Source organism: Glycine soja, chromosome 6 (assembly GCF_004193775.1).
Source record: "Glycine soja cultivar W05 chromosome 6, ASM419377v2, whole genome shotgun sequence".
NCBI classification, from domain to species: Eukaryota; Viridiplantae; Streptophyta; class Magnoliopsida; order Fabales; family Fabaceae; genus Glycine; species Glycine soja.
In genome coordinates this window covers 17,072,046-17,097,185 of record NC_041007.1, presented here as the reverse complement: position 1 = coordinate 17,097,185, position 25,140 = coordinate 17,072,046, and the positions used below count along the sequence as shown (strand labels likewise).

General features: G+C 30.7%; 1 protein-coding gene, 1 long non-coding RNA gene and 1 pseudogene across 2 annotated transcripts; 2 read left to right on the top strand and 1 right to left on the bottom strand.

Annotated features, from left to right (window-relative positions):
• Positions 1 to 2,678: 2,678 nt before the first annotated feature.
• Positions 2,679 to 3,826, bottom strand: LOC114414353. The gene is made up of 4 exons (XR_003667191.1): positions 3,620 to 3,826; positions 3,389 to 3,506; positions 3,143 to 3,294; positions 2,679 to 2,897 (listed from the first exon to the last, which is right to left on the bottom strand). It is a non-coding gene; the product is annotated as an uncharacterized LOC114414353 (long non-coding RNA).
• A 4,783-nt stretch (positions 3,827 to 8,609) lies between these two features.
• Positions 8,610 to 15,588, top strand: LOC114415881 (annotated as a pseudogene).
• A 4,997-nt stretch (positions 15,589 to 20,585) lies between these two features.
• Positions 20,586 to 23,531, top strand: LOC114416538 (HVA22-like protein a). The gene is made up of 5 exons (XM_028381440.1): positions 20,586 to 20,809; positions 21,093 to 21,119; positions 21,617 to 21,739; positions 22,795 to 23,038; positions 23,262 to 23,531. Exons 1-5 carry the CDS (start codon positions 20,754 to 20,756, stop codon positions 23,307 to 23,309), a joined length of 498 nt encoding a protein of 165 aa, XP_028237241.1. The 5' UTR covers positions 20,586 to 20,753; the 3' UTR covers positions 23,310 to 23,531.
• The last annotated feature ends 1,609 nt before the right edge of the window (positions 23,532 to 25,140 follow it).

Below are 25,140 nucleotides of genomic sequence, written 5' to 3'. Positions count from 1 at the left end.
AAGCAAAAAAAAAAAAAAAGGTTCCAACGTTGTGTGGGTTTTTAACCTTACACTTTCAATCAATTTTATTCTTAAACTAGTCAGTAATCCGTGCATACGCACGAGTCACTCGATTAACCAAACTTCAAAGGTTGATATTCATGTGAATTTGAAACCCGTGCATACTTATGGGTCACTTGATTTAGAGACTTCAAAGGTTGATGTTTATGCGAATTTAAAACTTGTGCATACGCATAGATCACTTGATTAAGGAAAATTGATGTTCATGCAAAACAATTATTTCACATGACAAAGTTAACAAACTATATTAAGATGAATCTCATAAGGCTCAAACATAATAAACAAAATAAATGTTTAAAACTAAAAGGGTTAAAAAGTAAAAAGAAAGTGTAATTAAATTGAGAATTGAAATTTCAAATAAGTCAAATAATTTTTTTTTTATAAATATATGACAGCATGCCAATTATAATATAAATTACTCCATATTTACATTTGTCAGGTCACATAACAATTGTTAATTTACACTTAAACACTTGAATTTCAAACACCTCAACAATGACCACACTATTTCCTCTAATTACCTGCAATAAGAGAGAAAAATTATCAATTTCAAATCCATGTTCATGTTCTATTAACTGCAGTGTCTTAACAACTTAAATTTAAATTTAAAAGACAATGCAAAAGAATAGGTCTCACCACCATTCCTATGGGATTTTTCCCATTGTCATTCACTTCACCACAAAAAAAAAAAAATTCAAGTGAAAAATGAAAGGAACGCTAATGTCTTAAAATCCCGTGAAAAAACATGAAACAAACAATAATAACTAAATAATAATGATAATAATAATAATAATAATAATAATAATAATAATAATAATAATAATAATAATAATAACAAAATAAATAAATTAATTAATTAAATACAAAAAGAGAAAGTAAGGAAAATTTCTACTTTTCATTGCACTACCGACGTGATTTGTCTCCCGTGTGAATCTCAACATTAAAGTTGATAGAGTATTTTCAATTACAATAAATAAGAAATTAAGAGTATAATTTGTTTTCACTCATAAATATAAAGAGAAATAACTAAAATACACAGAAAATCAGAAATATATTATGTACATAAAAATGCAGGAAGCAATCAGCAAGATAAAAATAGAAACATTATTAATTAACTGAAAAAGAAAAAGGCGATTTAAAAAATAAAACATCAAAAAGGATATATAGTAAGTTGAAAAGTTAATAAGATAAAAAATAAACACACTTGCTAAAGTTAAATCAACAACACATAATAATAATAATAATAATAATAATAATAATAACAAAATTAATTAATTAATTAATTAATTAATTAAATACAAAAAGAGAAAGTAAGGAAAATTTTTAATTTTTATTGCACTATCGACGTGATTTGTCTCCCGTGTGAATCTCAACATTAAAGTTGATAGAGTATTTTCAATTACAATAAATAAGAAATTCAGAGTATAATTTGTTTTTACCCATAAATATAAAGAGAAATAACTAAAATACACAGAAAATCAGAGATATATTATGTAAATAAAAATGCAAGAAGCAATCAGCAAGATAAAAGTAGAAACATTATTAATTAACTGAAAAAGAAAAAGGTGACTAACCCTTTATTCTTTTTATATAAAAATTTTCAAACCCCACCAGAAAAAGAAAAACTACTTGACATATCCTATTTTATACATCTAGTTTACCAAAACATGGGTTTTCAATTTAATTATAACTCATTAAGTATCGTAATCAAGTGACACAGACACCCTCTTGATGATTTCATTTTCATCCGGAAAAGGGAAAACTACATTGCAATATGAAACTCTCTTTCACTCTCACAGATCAAACTAACTTATATATGATCAATACAACATATATTGTAAAATAGCAATTATATATAATATTTTGTTTATTTCTTATTTCGCTGATCTTACTACTACACCCTTCATCCACAATTTCTGTAATTTGGCCAAAGGTGACGCACGGTAGACAACAAGTTATCAAACCTGCATTATTGATAATTACGAATTAATCATTGAATCATGTAAGAAATCAATTTTAATTTTTTATTGAATTGTATCGTACTAATTATGTAGCAAAAAAAATGTACAACTTAGGAGCGAGAGATGATGTTTCTATTTCGTCAATGTCTCGGAGCTACATATATTATATTATATCGATCATATAAATAGATATAGATATAGATTTTACATGTCTTGGGGTCTTCTCCACAGCCACAGAATTTTCCCTTGTCAATATATTTATACCTACCCATCAGATTGGATAAGTATTCTTAAAGAAAGAAATGAAAGAAAAGAAGCACGATTAATTAATGAAATAAGACAAAATGAAAGGTTGTTAGAGAAAAAAATATATATAGACAACAATAGGATATTGTAAAGTGGTTAGAAAAACGGTCAATTCTTATTCTCTGACATTAAGCCAAATAGATATTAAATAATGCATTGTGAATGTGAAATTCAGGAAAAATAGCATGTCTGATAAAATTCTTACTTTCTTTCCCACCCATTATATTTTATTGATCAAACTATAAACTGGTTGTGTGTTTCAAGCTGTTTATTTTTTATTATCTTGTTAGAAAATTAGACTAAAGTTTCAAATCAATCAAACTATGACTATTTTTTTTTTATTAATGCAATCTGTTTTCAAAATATTACATGAGACATTTATATTGAAGCTAGAGAAATTAAATGATTGCTATGATTCTATTCCTGCATTATCTTGTTCTCCAAAAGAGGGACAACGACGAGTATGATTCTGAGTCATCATAGACTTCACACTCTTCCTTTGCTTGCTCTTGACTTTTCCCCCAAATAACAGCATAAAAACCAATAATTGCTATGACTGCTCCAAGCACACTGTACATAAACAAAACCATACTTACATAATTGTATTCCTTCTAAGATTAAAGTATTTTTAAGTTGCATTCACACACACGCAAACAAAAGGTCCCCCTTTCATAATTGTAGTCCTTAGACTAAAGTATTTTTTAAATTGCATTCATTCACACGAAAACAAAATGCTCACATTAATAAAATCATAAGTCCATAAGTGGACACACCTCCAATTTTTCTTATGATTGAGACATGAAAGAAACGTATACCTTCCAAGATAGATAGAGTCACCAAGAAAGCCAATTCCCATGATTACCGCAAAGATGATTCCAATTGGCTTAAACATTGCAACATATAGAAGGCCCTTCTTGCTCATGACCCATATATGAACAATAATTCGAAGGGATACACCAAAAATTGCCTACATTCAAAAGCAAATCAAGTTAATCGAAATTCAGAGCAAGAAATAGAAAACTCATGCTGATATAGGAAATAGTATCACTATTTATTCTTACTTGCAATGCAATAGCTATCAAATTCACATCAAATCCTAATCTCAAAGCTTTTGGATCCGTTACCGAAATCAGTTAAGGTGGGATAGATAGAAAAAAGAAGTGGCAACCTTATTGTCTCCTGCATTAAAAACAAAAAGAAAAAAGAAAAAAGAAGCAAGTGAAACAATGGAACAATTTTGAAACATAAAGAAATTACTTAATTGCTAGTAATTTTAATTAAAAAAATATCACCTTTGAAATCTTACATATGTTGGTAGCATCTATTATATCTTACTGTATATGTTCTCGTATAAGGCTCAGAGATACCCAAGACGCAAAGCAACAAAGATCTTTATGGATTCCATCAGCCTTCCTCTAACGTGAAAGAAACCGTGCAGAACCAATATATCCAACTAAAACATGGAAGAATGTGCAGAACCTATATATCAAAATGAATAAAGAAGAAGAAGAAAAATATAGTAGCAATACAAATAAATCAATGATATAAACAGTGTTTGAGTAGATGACATAAACTATACAGGAATGAGAACCGAATGAGGACCAATCCATATACAAAATCTTCACACACTAATCTAAAAGCTATAATTGTTTGAAGGGTGCGGTGAGAAAATTCCTTGCTCTTTAACTAAGGCAAAAATTTCACAGCAACATTCGACCTTGTTTTCAAACTGAAAGACTAATTTAAGCACTTACAAACACAAAGCAAATTACACATCAATTTTTTTGTGTTTTCTCTAGTAAAATTCCAATGATCTAAAACAATTTATCAATTTCATCTCACCCCACTAAAAAAAGAATTCTTGAAGAAAGAATATGTAAAAGAAAGAATTCAAAACCTATAATTACCAATTATAATTGCAGGGAAGAAACCTGCAATTATGCCATTATGCAGTTAGAAAATATCAATAAGTGTGTGAATAAATAACCCATTAGTGCCTAAATGAAGAGTAGAAAGAAGACCTGAGCACTTAACAAAGAAACAATTTGTTTTTTGCGCTTGTTTTAAAAAATTGAAATTTAGGGGTAAAAATGCTAAATCTCAAGTACCCGTGAATTTGTCTTAGTCTATTTTCTGCACTTGTTTTAAAAAAATTGAAACTTTTGGGATGAAAATGTTGAATCTGAAGTATCCATGAAGATTGAAAGTTACAAAGTAAAAAAGAAAAGTAAAATATTAGACTACTCTTTTAAGCAACAGACAATGGAACCAATTGTTTCCTGGTTAAGAAAACAAAACTTGCAAGTTGCAATCATGAACTTGTGTTTATTCAGAAACTAAAACACCAGTGCGTACTTTATTGAAAGTCAAACTTGCAGGGTAGGCCAAAATTAATTCATGCCACAAATCAATGGTAGTAGAAGGTAAAGGTACATTGTTGAACCTAAAATGTCATTCTCTTTAAATCATAAAAAGAGTGATAAGGTGAGACAGTACTACATCCATGACTATGGAATAAATGCTGAAAATGACATAGTTCCTACCCCCTTTCACAAAGGAAGGAAAAATATACCGTGCATTCTTCATGATTTTTTTAAAATCTCTTTTGAAGTATGTTAAACATGTTTGGGTAATCCATAAGCTTTCTTTGGAAATAAATTGAATATGAAAACGATCAGACTTTACATTATTTTTCAAAACTACATTGAATAACTTCTAAAACAGTCTCTACAAAAACTCACATTTTTCAGAATCTTAAAATCACTTTTTTTAAAGCTTTTGACTAACAATAGTTATAAAGACTTTAAGCACAGACAATGGAACCAAATCAAGGGAGTACCTTTTTAATCTTCTAAGATCTTTTTTGGTTTTCTTTGTTATCACCACCTACATACACTAGGAACCTCAAAGAAAAATTTCAAAGTTCACTCGGTCATTATAACATAAAAAAGGACATCCAACTACATAATAATAATAATAATAATAATAATAATAATAATAACTTCTAAAACAGTCTCTACAAAAACTCACATTTTTCAGAATCTTAAAATCACTTTTTGTAAAGCTTTTGGCTAACAATAGTTATAAAGAGTTTAAGCACAGACAATGGAACCAAGTCAAGGGAGTACCTTTTTAATCTTCTAAGATCTTTTTTGGTTTTCTTTGTTATCACCACCTACATACACCAGGAACCTCAAAGAAAAATTTCAAAGTTCACTCGATCATTATAACATAAAAAATGACATTCAACTACATAATAATAATAATGATTAAAGAAAATAAAAAAATAACACAAACTAAGAGAGAGCAGAAAAAAAAACATGCGCTTCTTCCTGGTGAACAAAAAAACCTGGGCTTCTTCCTATTGAACAATAGATTAAAATAATTAAAGAATATAAATGATATCAATACCAACCAATTGTTACAATGATTATCATCAAAATCTTGCATGTATCATTCACTAGACACCCAGCGTGGAATTTGTAGGATGCGCACTAATGCACATGAATTTTTAAGATTAAAAACTAAAACTTCATTTAGGCATTTCATCAAACACATAACTTACAACCCATATGGGGAAGATGACGAAAAAATTAGCCCGGGAAAATAAAAAAGGAACCAAAAACAGAGTTGAAAAATCAGTAAGAAAAAATAACTATTATTAAGAAGCAAACATGCATAACAACAAACAAAATTAGAACCTTGTAAATAGAAGTAAATATCAATGAAACAAACATGCATAATAGTAAAAAGGGAAAAAACTTTCGTGTTGGATGCTTCTTCATTGATAGCCCAGGAAAATTAAAAGGAACAAAAAGAGGAAAACGATGATAGATTATTGAAAAGGATAGAAGGAAGGAAAAAAAGTGGAAAAGAAAAAACCTTTGCGAGAAACATGAACGTTCCGGTAAGAGGAACTTGCGTGAATGATCCTAACACCGATTTTCATGTTGGGTCGAGACCAATTGTAAGCGATTGAACGTGAAATACCACTGAGCCACAGACATCCTGGTTCAAATAAAAATCGCAAAAAACACAAAAAGATACTGTGAGGTGCAGAGCTTGCATGCAAATCTAGATAATTAAGAATTGAGGAAAATGCATAAAAACTCATAGACTTTCCCGTAAAAGTCTGAACAAAATAAAAAATATGAGTTTTAGAAAAAAAAACAACAACGAAGCATTAAAAAACACAAAAAATCAGACAAAAAACGGTGATGATCATGCTTTCTAGGCATTATAAATGAAGTAGACCGTAAAAGACATTGATTCGTGTCAGTGAAGTATGAATACTCATAATCTGCAGCTTGATGGTTTTCCCTTCCAGCTCCACGGTTCTGATTTTCTGAAAATAAAATAAAAATGAGTGTTGGGCCATAAATAGAAATAACAAAAGAGAAGAAGAGTGATAATTACGAAATCAACTCCAATAGTACTTACGTAGCTGTCGACCTAGGAGCCATCCTGAAACGAAATGAAGAAACAAAGGAAGTGAACAAAAAGAGAGATTATGAAAAGCAAATAAATTGATGACTCACAGCGAATCTGAGAAGCAAGCAGGATTTTCCAACGAAAGAGTCGCCGATTAGGAGAAGCTTGATCAGATAATCACTGAAACCAAACCAAACCCCAAATTAAACTCGGAGGCTAAATTTATAGTCTAAAGCCAAGCACAGAAAGGGAAACTCGGTTGAGTGCAGGAACGACGGCGAGATAAAGCATGGCTACCCAACCCATCCTCAAAGCCAAACCAAAATCGTAAAAAAAAAAGAATGAAGATGAGAAGAGAAGCAAAAACAGAAAATGCTCAGACTTTGTGTAAAGAAGAGAAGAGATGAAGAGTGAGGAAACATCTCAACGTGGCAGAAAAAAGGCAACACAACAGGCAGATGACACAAAACAAAGCAAAGCTGGAGGGCTATAAAATGATAAAAAAAAAAACAAAAAATTGGACAGCTGTCAAGCTCTCAGCCATGAGTATTTTGACCAAAAAATTGGACAGCTGTCAAGCTCTAAGCCATGGATATTTTAGTATATTCAACATACTTCAGTTTTAGTATATAGATATTGATGATGTTATTTCTAAGATTGGAATATTATTTTCTAAAAAACCATTAGAATATTCTATAATAAAATAATAAGATAGGAAAAGGGTAAAAGGAAAAAAATATATTAATAACGTCGTACTCTAACCTTCTTTTAACACATTTTTTATTGAGTAAAATTCATGTAAATTTGACTAAATACGTGTCATATTTCCCATTTGATGAGTTATATTTGCAAAAAAATAGAATCTATACAAATTTCAAATAATCCCAGAGCGCATTAAAGAATATATTATATTTAAAGTAAATGATGGTTCTTTTACTATTTGAGGTTTTTTTTTTAAATTATCAAATGGAATTATTTTTGAATTATTCTCATTTAGAGATAAATTATAAAGATAGTTATCCTCTTGGAAACAAAAGTTGTAAATTTTTATAGACTTCAATTTTAGAAGAGGTGAGACCCTATAGCTACAAGTAGGATAAAGATTTATCACTTTAGGAATTAATTAAAAAATATACCATTTGATAATTTGAAAAAAAAAATTACCCAAATGATAAAAAAAAGCCAATTGATGGCATAGCCAACTTGAAGGTGAAGATTTCAAGTGAACGGCTGGCACGCGCTTCAATCACGCGCTTTAAGCCACACGATTTTATGTTATACTCCAAAATAATAATTATTCATAATCAAGATGTAAGGGGGAAATTTCATTGTTTAAAAGGAGGAAAGAATTTTCTATAAAGAAATTAGTTCCACAGAAAAATGAAAAATGATAATCATTAAAAAAAGTTATTTACATTTTATAAAAAAAATTATAAATATTCAAGAGTCTAACTTTGATATTTTTAAAAGGTTTTTATTGTTTTAAAATTTATAAAATTATTAGAATTTTTTTAGCATAATTTTACTTTAAAAATACTTTAAAAAATCCAAAATTACTCATAATAATTTGAAAAGCAGAGATAAAGAATGAGGTGAATTTCAATGGTGGATTTTTTAAGGTGCAAACAAGCATGAGATAGACATTAATCTTGTTATAAATGGTGACCTACTGTCACACTCGCCACCTTACAATATCTAAATTATTTTTTCACAAAACCAAAATACCATATTTTAACAGAAAACTTTAAGACTTAAATTATTAATTTTTTTATGATATTCAATCTTTTTATTCTTATCCAATGTGGTACCTCACTATATACTTATAATTCACCGTATACTTATAATTCAAACATGAACATGTTCAGTGCGTTTAAATTGGTCTAACTGTACTTCTTGTTAGAACAAATTTGAAACTTCAACAGCCAGAACTTCTCGTCGAAAATTGTAGTCATATATGCATATTTTGTTTTCTTCCATCATAACATATTCAAATAATGGAATAGAAGTTTTATTCCATTATGCTCCATTTTAATGTATTCCATTAGTAAAATGTCTCCTGCATGAGTAGTTTATGGGGAACAATAGCTTCAAATTCAATGTCTGGATTCAGTTTCTGTAGGCTTGATGTTAATGTGCTGAAGGTCTTGTCCCAGTAAACAGGACCAAAGGAAACTCCCAGGAGAGTTCACAAGGCTGAAAGAGAGAAAATGAAGCGTGAGCATTTGAATGAACTTTCTTGGTCTTGCCGATGCACTAGGTAACTTAATCTTATGGCACCAGCTCAAATTTTAGTAACTTAATCTTATGCCACAGTCTCAAATTTTTGTTCTGACCGGTCACCTTTGACATGTTGCAAAATCTAATGTTTGTTCTTCTTTGTTTCTTTTTCTTTTGGGTAAGGAGTAACTGAACTTGATGAACTGAGCAATGGAAAAGCTTCTATATTGAAGGAACCCACCAGATTGCTGAAAGACTTGCTCAGTCAGATCGAGTCCTTGAAAAAGGATAGTGCATCTCTGTTTTCTCAAACTCATTATGTAAGCTCTTGACATGCTTTTACTTCATTTTTACCCTGTAGAGAATGAAGAGTTGTTACAGGATTAAGGATTACTATGGTCTCAATTAATCTCTATACGACACATAATTGAGTATTGTTAAAAAAAATTATCGTAAATAGAAAAATCAACTCCATGCCACATCAAAATTAGTCGGAATTATGAATACAATGTGGTTTTAAACTATCTAATAATTTCAGGTGAAGAATATTCACTTATCCAAAAGCATTTTTTTCATTACACTGATATCCTTTCTGTTTAAGAAAACTGTGAACATATTTCAGCATGTTACACAATTAAGGATTTGATTATGATATGATATTAATTACTCAGTCAAGGATTTGATTTTGATATATTTTTAATCATTCAGTCAACTATCTGATATGATTGTAATTATTGTCAAATATTGTAATTAGCTTAAATAAGGATACCTACTTAATATAGGAAAGATAGTTGCCTAGTTTCTAGAGATTTAACTTATTTCTCTCCTAATGCTATGTAACTGACAATGTATTCACTTGTATATATTTTGCCTCTCGATCAATGAAATGCACAAGTCAGAGGTTTACTTTCATGGTATCAGTAGCATCTCTATAATCAACTCTGATTTTTTTTTTTACCTCTACAGCATGTCTAACGATCAAGACACACCTCCCACCAACCTTAATTTGGAGAACGCTTATTATCTTCACTCTTCTGATAATCCTGGACAAACTCTTGTGAGTGACGTCCTTACAGGTCTCAACAATTACAATCCATGGTCTCTTGCCATGACAATGGCTTTAAAAGGCAAAAAAAAAAAATGGTGTCATCGAACGTAAGCACTGACACCTTCTCAATGTTGCACGGGCTTTACGTTTCCAAGCCGATCTTCAACTAATTTTTTGGGGTGATTGCATTTTCACTGCCACTTATTTAATAAATCGAACACCATCCAAAATTTTAGCTGGTCAAACTCCTTATGAAAAACTCTATGGCCATCCACCTGATTTCACTCTCCTTATGAAAAACTCTATGGCCATCCACTTGATTTCACTCACTTGCGTACATTTGGTGGTTTGTGCTATGCATCCACTTCACATGATCATCCAAATAAATTCGAACCTAGAGCTAGACGTTGCATCTTTGTGGGGTACCCTGCTGGTCAAAAAGCCTTTAAACTATATGACATTGATCATCATAAATTTCTAGTTAGTCGAGATGTCATCTTTCATGAAACAATATTTCCATTCAAGAATAGTAAGGCTTTGCATGATTTATACATGGAACGACACCCTCTTCCTCTACCCATTTGTGATCAAGAACCCATAAATTCACCAACCCCCACACCTCCTAGAAACACTTCTACACTCCCTCCTACTGCAGAACCCAATGATAATGAACCCACACATACTGTTGAACCCCCTGCAGGAACTAACCTTGAACCCCTCCCTGCAATGCTTAACCTTGAACCAAGACACTCCGAACGTCTCTAAAAGCCTCCAGCTCGCCTTGCTGATTACGTGTGCAATATGGCCTCCGCTCAATCTTCTTCCTCGTCTCCAGGTATGCAATATCCTATCTCAAGCTTTCTTTGCTCAAATCTTTACTCAAATAACCATCTCCATTTCATTAATTCTATTATCAAGCACATTGAACCCACCTCATATACTGTTGCCCGTAAAGATCCCCATTAGCGACAGGCTATGGAAGACAAAATAAAGGCATTAGAGGCTAACAATACCTGGACTTTAGAGTTTTTGCCTCCCGAAAAAATGACTATAGGCTGTAAATGGTTGTACCTTATAAAATATAATTCTGATGGCTCCATTGAACGATACAAAGCATGTTTGGTTGCTAAAGGTTACTCACAACTAGAAGGATTTGATTTTACTGATGTTTTTGCTTCTGTTACTAAATTAACTACTATGAGGACTGTTCTTAGTATTGCAGCAACAAAAAATTGGCCAACTCATCAAATGGATGTTTCCAACGCCTTTTTACATGGCAATTTACATGAAGAAGTTTACATGCAGCTTTCTCCCGGGTTTCATAAACAGGGGGAGAGTCGAGTTTGTAGACTCAACAAGTCAGTTTATGGCTTAAAACAAGCACCTTGCACTAGGTTCACTACTTTTTGGAGTGCTTTGCTTGAGGCCGGTTTTACTCAGTCAAGGGCCGATTACTCTATGTTCTTATTTACCCGTGCATCACATATAACAATTTTACTTGTTTATGTTGATGATATTGTAATTATAGGTGATGATGCGTTGGTCATTTCACTCCTAAAGAAATACCTTTGCAACCGGTTCAACATAAAAGATTTGGGCTCATTGAAATATTTTTTGGGAATTGAAGTGACACGTTCCAAGGCTGGAATTTTTCTTAATCAACGGAAATATGCATTAGAAATTTTGCAAGACACAGGCCTTCTTGCTAGTAAACAGTCACAACTCCACTTGATTACAATCACACTTTGGTTGCTGATCATGGTGAAGTCCTATCTGACCCTACTTCATATCGGCGATTGGTTGGTAGATTGTTATACCTTACAGTCACCCGACCAGATATCACTTATGCAGTTAACTTACTGTCACAGTTTATGTCTTCTCCTCGTGACACACACTGGCAGGCAGCACTTAGAGCGGTGAGATATATCAAATTTGTCCCGGACCATGGTATCCTACTCTCATCTAATTCTTCTTTACGCTTGCATGCTTATTGTGATGCGGATTGGGCTTCTTGCCCCACTTCTAGAAGATCAACCATTGGTTATTGTATAGTTTTGGGTCCAAGTCTCCTCTGCTGGCGAACCAAAAAGTAGTCAACAGTTTCCTGCTCCTCCGTCGTAGCGGAGTATCGAGCCATGGCAAATGCGGTTAGTGAGCTCACATGGCTGCACACTCTTCTTCATGAATTGGGTATTCCACCATATCCTGCAACTTTATCTTGTGATAATCAAGCTTCCCTCCATATAGCAAACAATCCAGTCTTTCATGAAAGAACAAAATATGTTGAAATTGATTGTCATTTTGTTCGAGATAAAATTCAAGAAGGAAAACTTCGAACCACATTTGTCCCCTTAAAACTTCGAACCACATTTGTCCCCTTAAATCAGCAATTGGCAGATGTCTTCACAAAGGCTCTTCTTCCGGCTTCACATACTCAGTTAATTTCCAAGCTCATGTACCTTCCTAGTTCTTGAGCTTCAGGGGGAGTGTTACACAATCAAGGATCTGATTATGATATGATATTAATTACTCAGTCAAGGATTTGATTCTGATATATTTTTAATCATTCAGTCAACTATCTGATATGATTGTAATTATTGTCAAATATTGTAATTAGCTTAAATAAGGATACCTACTTAATATAGGAAAGATAGTTGTGTAGTTTCTAGAGATTTAACTTATTTCTCTCCTAATGCTATGTAACTGACAGTGTATTCACTTGTATATATTTTGTCTCTCGATCAATGAAATGCACAAGCCACAGGTTTACTTTCACTGCAAGTTAATGCATGCTTTGATTGAAGTTTCCAAACTTAACTTTAGATTAAACTTAAGTTTGTAATCTGAGTCTACGAAAGTAACTAAAATCTTAAATAAAACTCAGTTTCCAAGCAAAATTTTTAATGTGCAGACATATTTTTAGGATAACCAAATATGTCACGAAACTGAGTTTACTTTTCAAAAGTACATTTAACAACACTCAAAAGTATTTTTTGAACAGATATCCAAATATGCCCTTAATTTCATTTCATCAAACATTGGAAACTACTATTAATGTCACAATGTGTTCTTGTATTTGATTATATTTTATGAATTCATGAAAGTATCTTCATTGGGCAGGTGACTATGGAGAAAACTGAGATGGTGGAGGATAATTCTTCTCTAAAAACACAAATTGAGAAACTTCAAGGTGAGATAAAAGCAAGAGTAACCCAATCTAGACCTGACCTGAATGCACCTCTTCATTTGGAACTTCAGCAACAAGAAAAGGCAACAAAATTTACAGGAGAGAGTCTCCTATTGTCTACCATAGAACCTACATTGCAGCAAGCACATGAAGTTTTGATTGTCCCCTTAAGTCATCAACACCAAGATGCTTTATCAACTCATAATGTTGCTGAGGTGACTCCAAAACCCACCTCCACTATCAGAAAACCACATGCCAGGTATCCCACCCCAATGGATTCATGGCCATTACAGCTGCTTGCAGAGCAACCAACTTCAAGTAAACAATAATGCTAAGGTGTAGAGTAATGAAAATTGATTCTCTCTAGTGGTCATGTTCATATGTGAGTTTGTGTCTAACAAATCAAATATGGAAATTCTGCTGCTCAGGAGCTTTTGTATATTCTTTTTTCTCCCTAGAGAAATTTGGAATTTGGTGATTGAATAACAATTTATACTGTGGATATATAGATTATTTACTCTTTTATTTTTTTAGTTTTTAAAAATATTTTATGAAAAAATTATAAACTAATTTTTAAAGAATAGACGTGGGAAAGATGAGAAAATACATAGAAAAACATAAGTAATAGAAAATTGAAAAAAAAAAATATAGATTGATAAGGAAAAAAGTTTTATACTATTATTTACTTAGAAATGGTCATGTTGAAGTTTATTAACTTTTAATAAAAATATTTAAATGTCATATACCTATCTTAATTTTTATTTGATTGATAGTGGAAATTATAAAAACCCTTTACATGCTTAATTTTTATAAAAGTTCTCTCATTTAATTTATATGATTAACTTTTATAAGTCAACCAATCCAACATTGAGCTGTTTAAACAAGTTAAAATTTAATTTATATGGTTAATTTTTATAGAAACTATCTTATTTAATTTCTCTAGAAATCAAAGTGGATAAGTTGATTTTAGTTTATTATAAATAAATTTAATTTATTTAATATTTTTAATCTCCTTATAAATATTTATGGGAAATTTTATTCAGGAGCCTACAAAAATTTATATGTGAAAAGTGTGGTTTTTATACTGTTACTTTACTAAACATAACTAAATTAGGAATTTTCGTGGAAATATGATAATTCAGCAAGAATGAAAGAAAAGAACAAAAACAAACTAAGATATGTCATGAATGTGTTGAATGAAAGGAGTTGACTGTTCAACTCGTTTTGTCTTGTAACTTCAAACACTTTCGGCTTGTGTTGCACAATTCATTGAATAACTGCATGGATTTTGTGGCGATGCATATAGCCTAAAATTTAAGACAATAATGAACTGTTTGTCAGTAATCCCCTAGCCCTACAAATTTTTTGGGAAAATGTTGTAAAGAAAGTGTAATTGGATAAAACAATAAACGGACAACTAATAACTCCAAATAAAAATTAGAGCATTCGAGAACCCACATGAGTGACATGATAATATTAGCACAAAAGTAAGTGTATTTTGATTATTTTTTTTCGCTTTAATAATTTCGCAGGTCATTGAAATTTCACCAAATTTTTAATTAAGTTTCTGAATTTGTTTTAATTTGATTCCTGAATTTTAATTATTTTTTAATTAAGTTGTAAACTTATATTTTTTTTTAATTAGATCCATGATAGGAACCTAATTAAAAAATTAATTCAATTTGGGAGCGTAATTGAAAAAAAAATAAAAAACTTCATTACAAAAATATGAAATAGTTTAGAGTCTCGCAGGTTAATTCACTATATAAAAAAAAGTATTTCTGATGGTCGAAATCCATCGATAACTTCAAAAATATGTTGGTAATTTAAACTTTTTGATGGATTTCCGACGAACCAAAATTCATTGGAAAAATGATCGTAGAAAATTTTAACCGACGAAATTTTGTTGTCCATTGGAAATTTCAGATGAAAATATCCATCGTAAAGATTCCATCAGAAAAAAATCAGTCAGTAATATCAAGAATTGTTTATTTCTTTTTTTCATTTGTATTATTTAACATCGATTATTTAGGAATTATTTTTTACATTTATAATATTTAACGTTAAAATTTTAATTAACACTTACATGTAATTAACTAAATACTCAAATTCATAAATAAAAAATAAATAGTAAAATAAATCATTCAATTAAATTGAAAATAAATCTAAAAGAAATGCACAATGTTATGTCAATAGTAATTTTGTGTTGCTAAGTCAGTAATCAAAATATTCAATGGGAGAATGTCTTTGTTGGTCATCGTCTTGTTGCTGGTCATCTAGCTATTAATCATTTGGTTGGTCATTGTCTTGTTGCTGTTGTTGGTCTTGCTGGTGTTGGTCCTGATGCTGCTGGAAAGGTTGTTGATGTTAATGAATAATGTTTCGTGCTTTAGGAGGTAGGAACTGAAGGACAACTGACTGAAATAAATACATGCAAGAAGGGGAAGTGAAAGGAGAGGTGAGGGGGAACAATATTAAGATGGAGGGGAAAGGAGTGAATTTAATAAATTTATTGAAGACATGGAGGTAGTGGATATTCCAGGGAAAAAATATACTTGGTGTAGGTCAAATGGGAAATCAATGAGTAGGATTGATAGAATATTGGTGAATAAAGAATGGCTTGACAAATGGTTGAGGGCTTCTCAACATTTAGTGGAAGGAAGCATATCAAATCATTTTCCTTTGGTCCTAAAGAATGCGATTATGGATTGGGAACCCAAACCATTTAGGGTCTTGAATTGTTGGTTTGAAGACAAGAGGTTTGACAAATTTTTGGAAGAGGTGCGGAGTAGACTACATTTTTGAGAGTGGGAGCTTGTGTCCTAAACGAGAAGATAAAGGGTATGAAGAGTGAATTTAGGTATAGAACAAAGAGCACTTTGGTATGTTAGAGAAAAGACAACCTGCAATCCAAAGTGATGAGGACAAGGCAAGGAATAAGGGCAAGGAACCTTTAGAAGGACTTGGAGGACTTATGACAAGGGCTAGAACAAAGAAGGCCAAGGAAGCTCTTCAACAAGTGTTAACCATGCTATTTGAATTTAGGCCCACGTTACAAGTAGTGAAGCTTCAGATTGTCAATTGCATCATGTTCCAAGAAGAGTAGAGGGTGCCACTTTTGTTGAGTGATTTTATTAGCATTTTCTTAGTTGAAATAAAGGCTCAAACTTGTGTTAAAGTGGCTGTCAATTCTCTTTGGATTTGCATCACCTATGGGCTTATTTTAATTTAAAGAAATTAAGGTTTAATAAGGTGAAAACTCTAGGATTGTGGTTGCCTCTTGGCTAACCAAGGAGTTGCACAATTTTCCATATGCTTTTGTGTCTTAATTATAATTTTAATTAGGTATAATGACACCATCAATTGTTGTTATTAATTCTAGTTTTAATTAGGTTTAATGGCACCATCAATTGTTGTTATTGGTGATAATTTCATCTTCTCACTTGTGTAACCAACTTGATGTCATTCCTATTTATAGGCTGCACATTTTCTAATAAAAAAAAACAGACCTTGAATTGAGTTTTAATCAACTTCTAAAGTGTGAGAGTGAATCTCCTTAGTTACTTGAGTGATTCAAGAAATTAGTTTATCAAGGAACACCACCTTGTATGTGATACAGATTCCGGAGGAGTGATTCTTCCAACCACCTTCTTCATTCTCCTTATCCATTCTATTTTCTAAATTTCATACAAAAAAATAGAAAGAAAAACCTTCGAAGATCCATCCTCAATCCTTGTGCAAATAGGTTTACATCACAAAGGGAGATGAATGAAATAGAATGAAGGGGGAATTTTCGGACCTTGATGAAGAAGAAATAAAAAGGAAGAGAGAGCTTCAAGAGCATTTTTGGAGGGTAGCCAATCATAATGAATCGCTCCTTTGAAAAAAGGCAAGAATGAAGTGGAATCTAGAAGGAGATTGCAACACACAATTTTTTCATGATGTGGTGAATTGGAGGAGAAGTAAAAATGTGCTTAGAGGTTTACATATTGAAGGTGGTTAGGTTGATGATCCTTTGAGAGTTAAGGAAGATGCTTCAAGATTTTGAGAAGAGGTTTAGTGAGCAAAGGTGGCAAAGACCAACACTTGATGGGGTTTCTTTCAAACAAAATTTGGAGCATGCTAATAATATGTTGTTAGGAGATTTGAGGAGATTGAGATAAAAAAGACTCTTAAGGAACGTGGCAGTCTGAAGAGTTTGGGTCTGGATGTTTTAAATTTTATATTCGTCAAACACTTCTCATTTGATAAAAGATGATGTGATAAGGTTTCTTAAAGTGTTCCACCAAAATGGGGTGCTACGTAGTGGGTGTAATTCATCATTCACCCATTTAAGTCCCAAAGTGTAGGACCCTTAATCTTTGAGTGAATATAGACTTAGTTCACTTGTGGGATGTATGTATCAATATATAAATAAGTATAACATTTTCTTATATGTAGTTATTTATTATTTATTGTATTTATAAAATCTAATAAATAAATTATACATAACATAAATATTAAATATTATATTAATAAATATAATTTATTTATTAAATTATAATACATATTTTAAAATTGAATAATTCAAATATTTATATATATATATATATATACACTACTAATATAATATTTTTTTCTAAATGTGGTATTTAATAAATATATACATGAATTTATTTTTTCTTATACGGTCTTAATTATTTCATTTATTAAATATAAAATACATTTTAAAAATATCAAATATTATAATTATTAATATAATTAATTTATTTAAATTTAAATAAAATATTTTTTTATTAAATATATGAATTTATATATATATATATATATATATATATATATATTAAAGTGTTCATTAAAAGTTTTTATTTGTATTGTTTTAAAATAATTAATTTACAAAAAAAAATTATAATAAAAAATTAGAAAATATGTTATGTACTAATTGTAAAATAATTTTAAATTGTTATTCAATCATAAATTATCATATATGATAATTTTGTTTACTATTATAATTATTATCTTAAAAATTATACTGATGAATAGTTATTGGCTGACCATGTAAAAGTTTTTAAATTGATAATAGATACTAATTAATATGGGTGGAAATGAGTCTAGTCAAGCCAAGCTTTACTAGGCTTGAGATGAATACGCAAAGCTTGAGTTTGGCTCATTATCTGTCATAGGCTTCTTTTAAAGGCTCGGCTCGGCTTACAGGCTTGACCTACGAGCCTATTTAAATGTCTACTTAAAGACGTCTTTAACCAATTAATTGTTTTAAAACCTAGTAAAATATATACTAAGAAAAGAAACTTATAAAATTTCCTGTACAAATCCAAAAATAATTGATAAACAAAATTATATTGAATTCAAGTTATTTAAACACAAAGTATATCAAAAGAAAATGAAAAAAAAATGCATAATATTAAAAAAATATATGGATTGGAGATGATTTATACTAATATAACCAAATAAAAATATTTAAATTATTTGAAAATGTCTTTACAAAACATTCTTTTCTTTGAAAGTATTAATCTGGTTGCATTATCTTTTTAACTTGAGTCTTTTTCTTTTTGAAAATTTTTCACAGTGAACTCTCTAAGTATTTTATGTCACTTCATCCTGTGATTCATAATGTCATAAAAATGGTATAGATAATAGTTATTATTACTATTATTATTACTTAAACAAACCGGTTTGTCGAGCTTAACAAGTTTTTTTTTTATAGTTTGACTTTGGCCTTTTTATCTAAAAGAACTTTTTAAAAAGTTTGAGTTTGGCCTTTATAGGAAACAAGCCGAGCCGAGCCTTAAATAGGCCGAGCCATAGGCCCTTGACAAGCGGCTCGACTCATTTCCATCCCTACTAATTAACAAGTCATGTTGGTCTCAAATTCTCAATATTGAATAGTATTTATTGTGTCCCTTAAGTAAGGTCTCAATTAAAAAAAATGATAATTATTAAACTCAAAACAAAATTGATTAGTAATATGAAGATAAAGATAACAAAAATAATGAATGTTAATAGAATATTTGAAATAGTGAAATATCTACCTATCAATACTTTATAAAATAAATATAATTTAAATATTGAGAATTATGTTAATTCATACATTTTTATTTAATAGTAAATTATCATGTAAAATAGAATTATTAACTTTTCTAATAATTATTTCGAAGGGTCTCGTACAAAGAAAAATTTTAATTTTTCGAGAATCTTAAGATACAAATATTTTTTTTTTAATCAGAAATTAAACACAATGTCAAGGATTCACAACACTTATGTTCTATGTTCAACCAACCAAGTTAGATCCTTTGATTAATATCGAAATGTTAGTTTCTCATGTGTTGGTTTATTTTTAAAAAATAATTAAATAATATTTCCAAAAAAATGTTTCCTGGGGATTTTTTGGTCAAGTACTCAACAAAAATATTCTCATGTTATAAAATACATCTAAAATTAATTATTTTATTATTTTAATAACAAACACAAGATAATTTTTTCCTTTCATGTATTTCTGAGACTAAAAGATTTACCCATAAAACAAATGTGTCCTAAGTTTCTCGAGTTAAAAAATAAGTTTAACTAAAGTAAAATATTGTTATTCTTCTTAAATTATTTAATAATCAATTAATTGAATTTATTCATTTTTAGGAATCATAATTATCAAGATTCATGATTTTTATACATAAAAAATTTTAATTGTACCAAATGTCTCATAAAAGTCATATAATCTTTAATATTTTTATTGATTGATAATATTTTTTTGTGAACATTGGTGAATAGTATTAAACAATACATAATTATTAAATTCTATGCAACTCTATAAAAAAAACTATTAAATTCTTTTTCTAGCTCATGGGTTAGTCCAACTACTTAGTGATATAAGAATTAATATCTCATTTTATACATGTGAAAAACTAATCTATCTAATAAGATAATTTATATTTAATTTTGTTCATATATAAATTTTTTTTTGAATGTCACATCACAAATAAAATTAATTTTTGATTCAATAAATTAAAAGTCATACCTAACACCTAACCTAATAAAAAATTAATGACGTTAAACTCATGTTTTTCATATTCAAATAAACTCGTATTAGTTATGATGTCCAATACCTTTGAAATCGATCCTATATCAACAGCGCACGTGGCCAATCCCTAAAACTAAAATTAGGACATGATGACCATGGTATACCGAACCTTGGAACTTCCATAAATGAAAAAAAAAAAAATATCTTTCTAAAACAATTTTTTATTAATTTTATCATCCATTAGAAAAAGTTAATTTTTCTAAATATACTTATTTTTTCCAGAAAATATTGAAAAATACCTAAAAAAGAGTAAAAGGATAACATTCCTCTAATAAATAAAATCGATTCTGTGATCGCTAATCCAACGGTGAGATTGGATTCACCAGAAGCACATAAATCTCTCTCTTTCACTTGGTTGCTTCGTTCCCTCACAGACAACCTGTGTCAAATCCTAAGTACACTCTCCAACCAACAACAACACAGCCTTAGTTTCATTCACTTAACACTCCTTTTAAGAGAGAAGGATCAAACATGGGAGCTGGAAGTTTCCTCAAGGTGGTTCTAAAAAATTTTGATGTTCTTGCTGGGTATGTTTTGCTTTTTCCTACTTTTCTAACAAAGCACTTTCCTTTCTTCCAAAAAAATAAAATAAAATGAAAAAGCACTTTTCTTTTGTTGCTCTTACATACCCTCTGTGAAACACACTACTCTTTATCTTTGAAATTATTTCTAAAATGAATTTTGATTATGTGCCACAGGGCTTCACAACCGAACCCATGACTAAATTTACCATATTTTTCAAGTTCAGTGTGTTTTTTCTTTGTGTATTAACTACTGATGATACCTTTGGCTATTGGATTTCTCTTTCAGGCCTGTGCTTAGTCTTGCCTATCCTCTGTAAGTGCACACAGTACATGCTAACAACTTATGCTTTTTAAAGGATTAACTGTGCTTTTAGTTCTGAAAATTTTCTGAAGTTTTGGTTTTAGTTCCTGATGTTTAGAACCAATAGTTTTGTCCATGTATTTCTTAAAATTATTCATGGGTTCGAATCCGGAAACAGCCTCTTTGCATATGTAAGGGTAAGACTGCGTACAACATCCCTCCCCCATACCTTCGCATAGCGAAGAGCCTCTGGACAATGGGGTACGAAGTTTTAAGAGAGGGCGAGCCCTGGTGCAGCGGTAAAGTTGTGCCTTGGTGACTTGTTGGTCATGGGTTCGAATCCGGAAACAGCCTCTTTGCATATGCAACATAGCGAAGAGCCTCTGGGCAACACCGAAAACCTTTTTTTTTAATTTGTTTGTTTTTATTTTGCTGGCTCGTTATGTTTTAAGCTATTGTTTGAGAATAGATTGATTCATGGTTTATGATTTCTTTGAACAATGCCTCAGATATGCCTCAGTTAGGGCAATTGAGAGCAAGTCTCCTGTTGATGACCAGCAATGGCTCACTTATTGGGTTCTCTATTCCTTGATCACCCTCTTTGAACTTACTTTTGCCAAAGTTCTTGAATGGTAATTTTGCCTTTACAGTTGAATCTTTTTATGGTTTTTCTTGTGTGATTTACCTGATCCGAGTGATCAATAAATTTGATGAGAAACCAGCGATTTTGACCAGGAGTGGTTATTATTAAGAAGTGCTTGCTACTACTTACTAGTTAAGTGCCACGGTAGATAAGTTTACCAGCAATGCAATTCATACTAGATCTACCTTTTGTGGTGTTAGTAAAAGTGTTATTCTAGTCTCCAATCATATCTAAAGATCTACAATCTGTTCTATTTTACATGGAATATGGGGATCAAGACGTTAATGAAATTGAATGTTGAGTTTGATTTTGTTGAGTTTTCTGACTATTTTAGCTGCAAAATCTATGCCTTATCTTGTCCATTGTAATAGTCTTAGAAAATGCGGTAATAAATGTATAATTTTAAACTTTTTTTTTTGGCAGTATAATTGTAAACATTTAACGTAAAGGGATTACTGTTATACTGATATGCAATATAATAACAATGAAAATATACTTAGTGCATGTTTGGGTCCCCATTTGGAGATCCCAACCAAACCTAGGTTTGCAAAGGGAACCCTTTTGATACTTTTGGTCTTTGGACTCAACCTACATTTGAGGGGCTTCCACTGGTTTTCCAGACACGCTTTTATACTATTAGGTAGTTAGATTCATGTGAACTGTGGTACATTATCTGCATTGTACAAACCTTGTTTTGTAGAGCAGTGCACAATACATTCTCTCACACTTCTTTTTTTCAACATAACCTCTCCAATTGATTGAAATTCACGTGGATCTCATTATTTTGGGAATGAAATCCGCCAAATGAGAAATGAGACCCGCATATTTAATGAGATCCACATGAATTCCATCCAATAAGAGAGTGCATTAGAAACAGAGTGTTGGAGAGTGTGTTGCTAGCATCATATGGAAAATGGGATTCCCATTTTTAATGAGATCTGCATTTCTATTGTATTTACATTGTCATGATTATATGTAGAGAGATGATTAGGCTGTGGGAAAGTACTAAACTTCTTGTGATTAAATTGTCTCAATCTATTACAGGATTCCTATATGGCCATATGCAAAGCTGATCCTCACCAGCTGGTTGGTCATTCCTTACTTCAGCGGTGCGGCCTATGTTTACGAGCACTATGTTAGACCTTTCTTTGTCAATTCTCAGAATGTTAACATCTGGTATGTCCCTAGCAAAAAGGACTCCTCGGGCAAGCCAGAGGACGTTCTCACTGCCGCAGAGAAGTACATCAAAGAGCATGGGACTGAAGCATTTGAGAATCTGCTTGACAGGGTACTTCCATTCATATGTTCAATTTGGTTATCACATGTTTATGTTATCTTTGGAGCCTGTTTGGGTACAATGTATAAGTGTTTTTGAGAGCTTCTCTATTTGAAATATAAAACTTTTGCCAGTAGAAAAGCTCTCAAAAGCTGTCAAAAGGACTTTTAGCCTTGTATTCAAACATGCTCTTAGTATCTGACCTTTTGTACTAATAGTGCTCATCACTCTGCAGGCTGGTAAATCTAGGAAAAGTAGCAGGCATGCAAATGGAAGCTATTGAATGCAATCTGGTAGCTTAGTTTTTGTCATGTTTGGGATAAAGGAGTGCATGTACATGATGTTTTGGCTTAACTTTTGTTAGTGTGTAATTATATCAGGCTCTCTCTTTGTCTCAAGGATATACAACTATGGTATGTGCCAAATTATCATATATAGAATTATAGAATATAGATAATATATAATGGAGGTACAATACAAATCAGTTTGTTGACTTTTTTGTTTTTCCTTCTTGTCACACTACTCCTTACCTCAATCACCCCCACCCCCTCTCTCCCCCATGAAAATAGCCAAATAAGTTTTGGTCCATTCTACGTAACTAGTAACTCAGTTGTTATTTTGTTGTGTGGTAGCCTTCAAGAAACTGCATATTTATTCATTGAAAATGATGTTCGGTACAAAATATACAGCACAAAACGAGATGAACTGCATATCTTTCGGGTGAATTGTTCAAATTTAAATTCATTAAAATTTGTGCATAAACTAATTCATACTCGATAGCATAATGGTATGTTTGGATTTTTGGTGGGACTGTCGGAATGTTCCAAAAGTATGTTGAAGAATAAAATTTTACATAAAAACTCCGTTTTTGAAGAGTAAGACTCGAAATACTTTTACAAACTGAGTTTGTATATTTTAATCCAAACATATATACATCAAGATAGTTGGCGAATCAGGTCTGTGATTAGTGATTACACAATTTACCCTGCGGTGATTTGAAAAACCCTTATGTGGCGAATGACAATTGATGAATGTAAGCTCGGTTGAGAAGTTATCTCTCTTGCCAATATAGTATTTGTTAGTTAAGTCTTCAATTTCAATAACAGGAATTTTGTCCCTTTAGTACTTTTAGTTATAGAACAATTAAGGGCAAAAGGTACATTCTGATTTTTTATTTTTACATTAGGTACATTATTTTCTTTCAGCATACATTAGGTACATTCTGATTAGTGCAATATTTAACAAAGATGATTAAAACATAAAAGTCTAACAGATATGCACTCAGTAAAAGGTTTTACACTTTCAAGAAATTATTTTTTAATTTGGTATAATTTTAAGATAATTATTATAAAAATTAACAAATTGGATAATAGTGAAATTTTTTTTACATGATTGATACATATTTGCATACTATAAGATAATAGTTAATTTCCATGTAAAACTAGCATTTTAACTCATGCAAATGCAAAAGGTAAATACTTTTTACATAATTATTAAGTTATATAAATTAAAATCACTTACTTTATTATATTCTTTAAATTAATATAATAAAAACATATTTTCTTCTTAAAAAATCATATTTAATTTGATTTAAATTTAAAGGTAATAATATAGTTATAACAATAAAATTTAAAAAGTTTAATATCTATGCATAATGCATTATTAACGTAAAAACCTTTATACCATCAATCAACCAAAATTTGTTAGGTGTGAATTTTGGCAAATTCTACCACGTATGCACATTTCAAACGGTATGGGTACTTTTTTTATTAGATCAATATTTATTAAGTCATGAACTTGTAATATTCACTTTGTGGATAGTATAGAATTGACAATGAGTTATTCGTTTAAGACTTTTTTATTTTTTGTAGTTGCTAAATGATTGAGGGTTACATTTATTGCTCATTCTATTTACATCATTTTAAACATGAGCGTTATAAATAAGAATAAAAAAAATAATATTAGTAGTGGAGTTTTCATTTTTAAAATTAAACTTTTCTATTCTCCAATCCTTGTAAGAAAGAAAAATATAATTTATAGCATTTATTATTATGAACTGGAATTATTAATTGTATTTTGTTAAAAAATAATTAATACAGGAAGCAATTAGAAAA

Bases quoted from the DNA above. Each gene is read 5' to 3' on its own strand.
- LOC114416538 (XM_028381440.1), top strand. From the start codon at position 20,754: ATGGGAGCTGGAAGTTTCCTCAAGGTGGTTCTAAAAAATTTTGATGTT. The intron at 21,740-22,794 runs GTAATTTTGCCT...AATCTATTACAG, and splicing joins TTTGCCAAAGTTCTTGAATG to GATTCCTATATGGCCATATG. The intron at 23,039-23,261 runs GTACTTCCATTC...ATCACTCTGCAG, and splicing joins TTGAGAATCTGCTTGACAGG to GCTGGTAAATCTAGGAAAAG.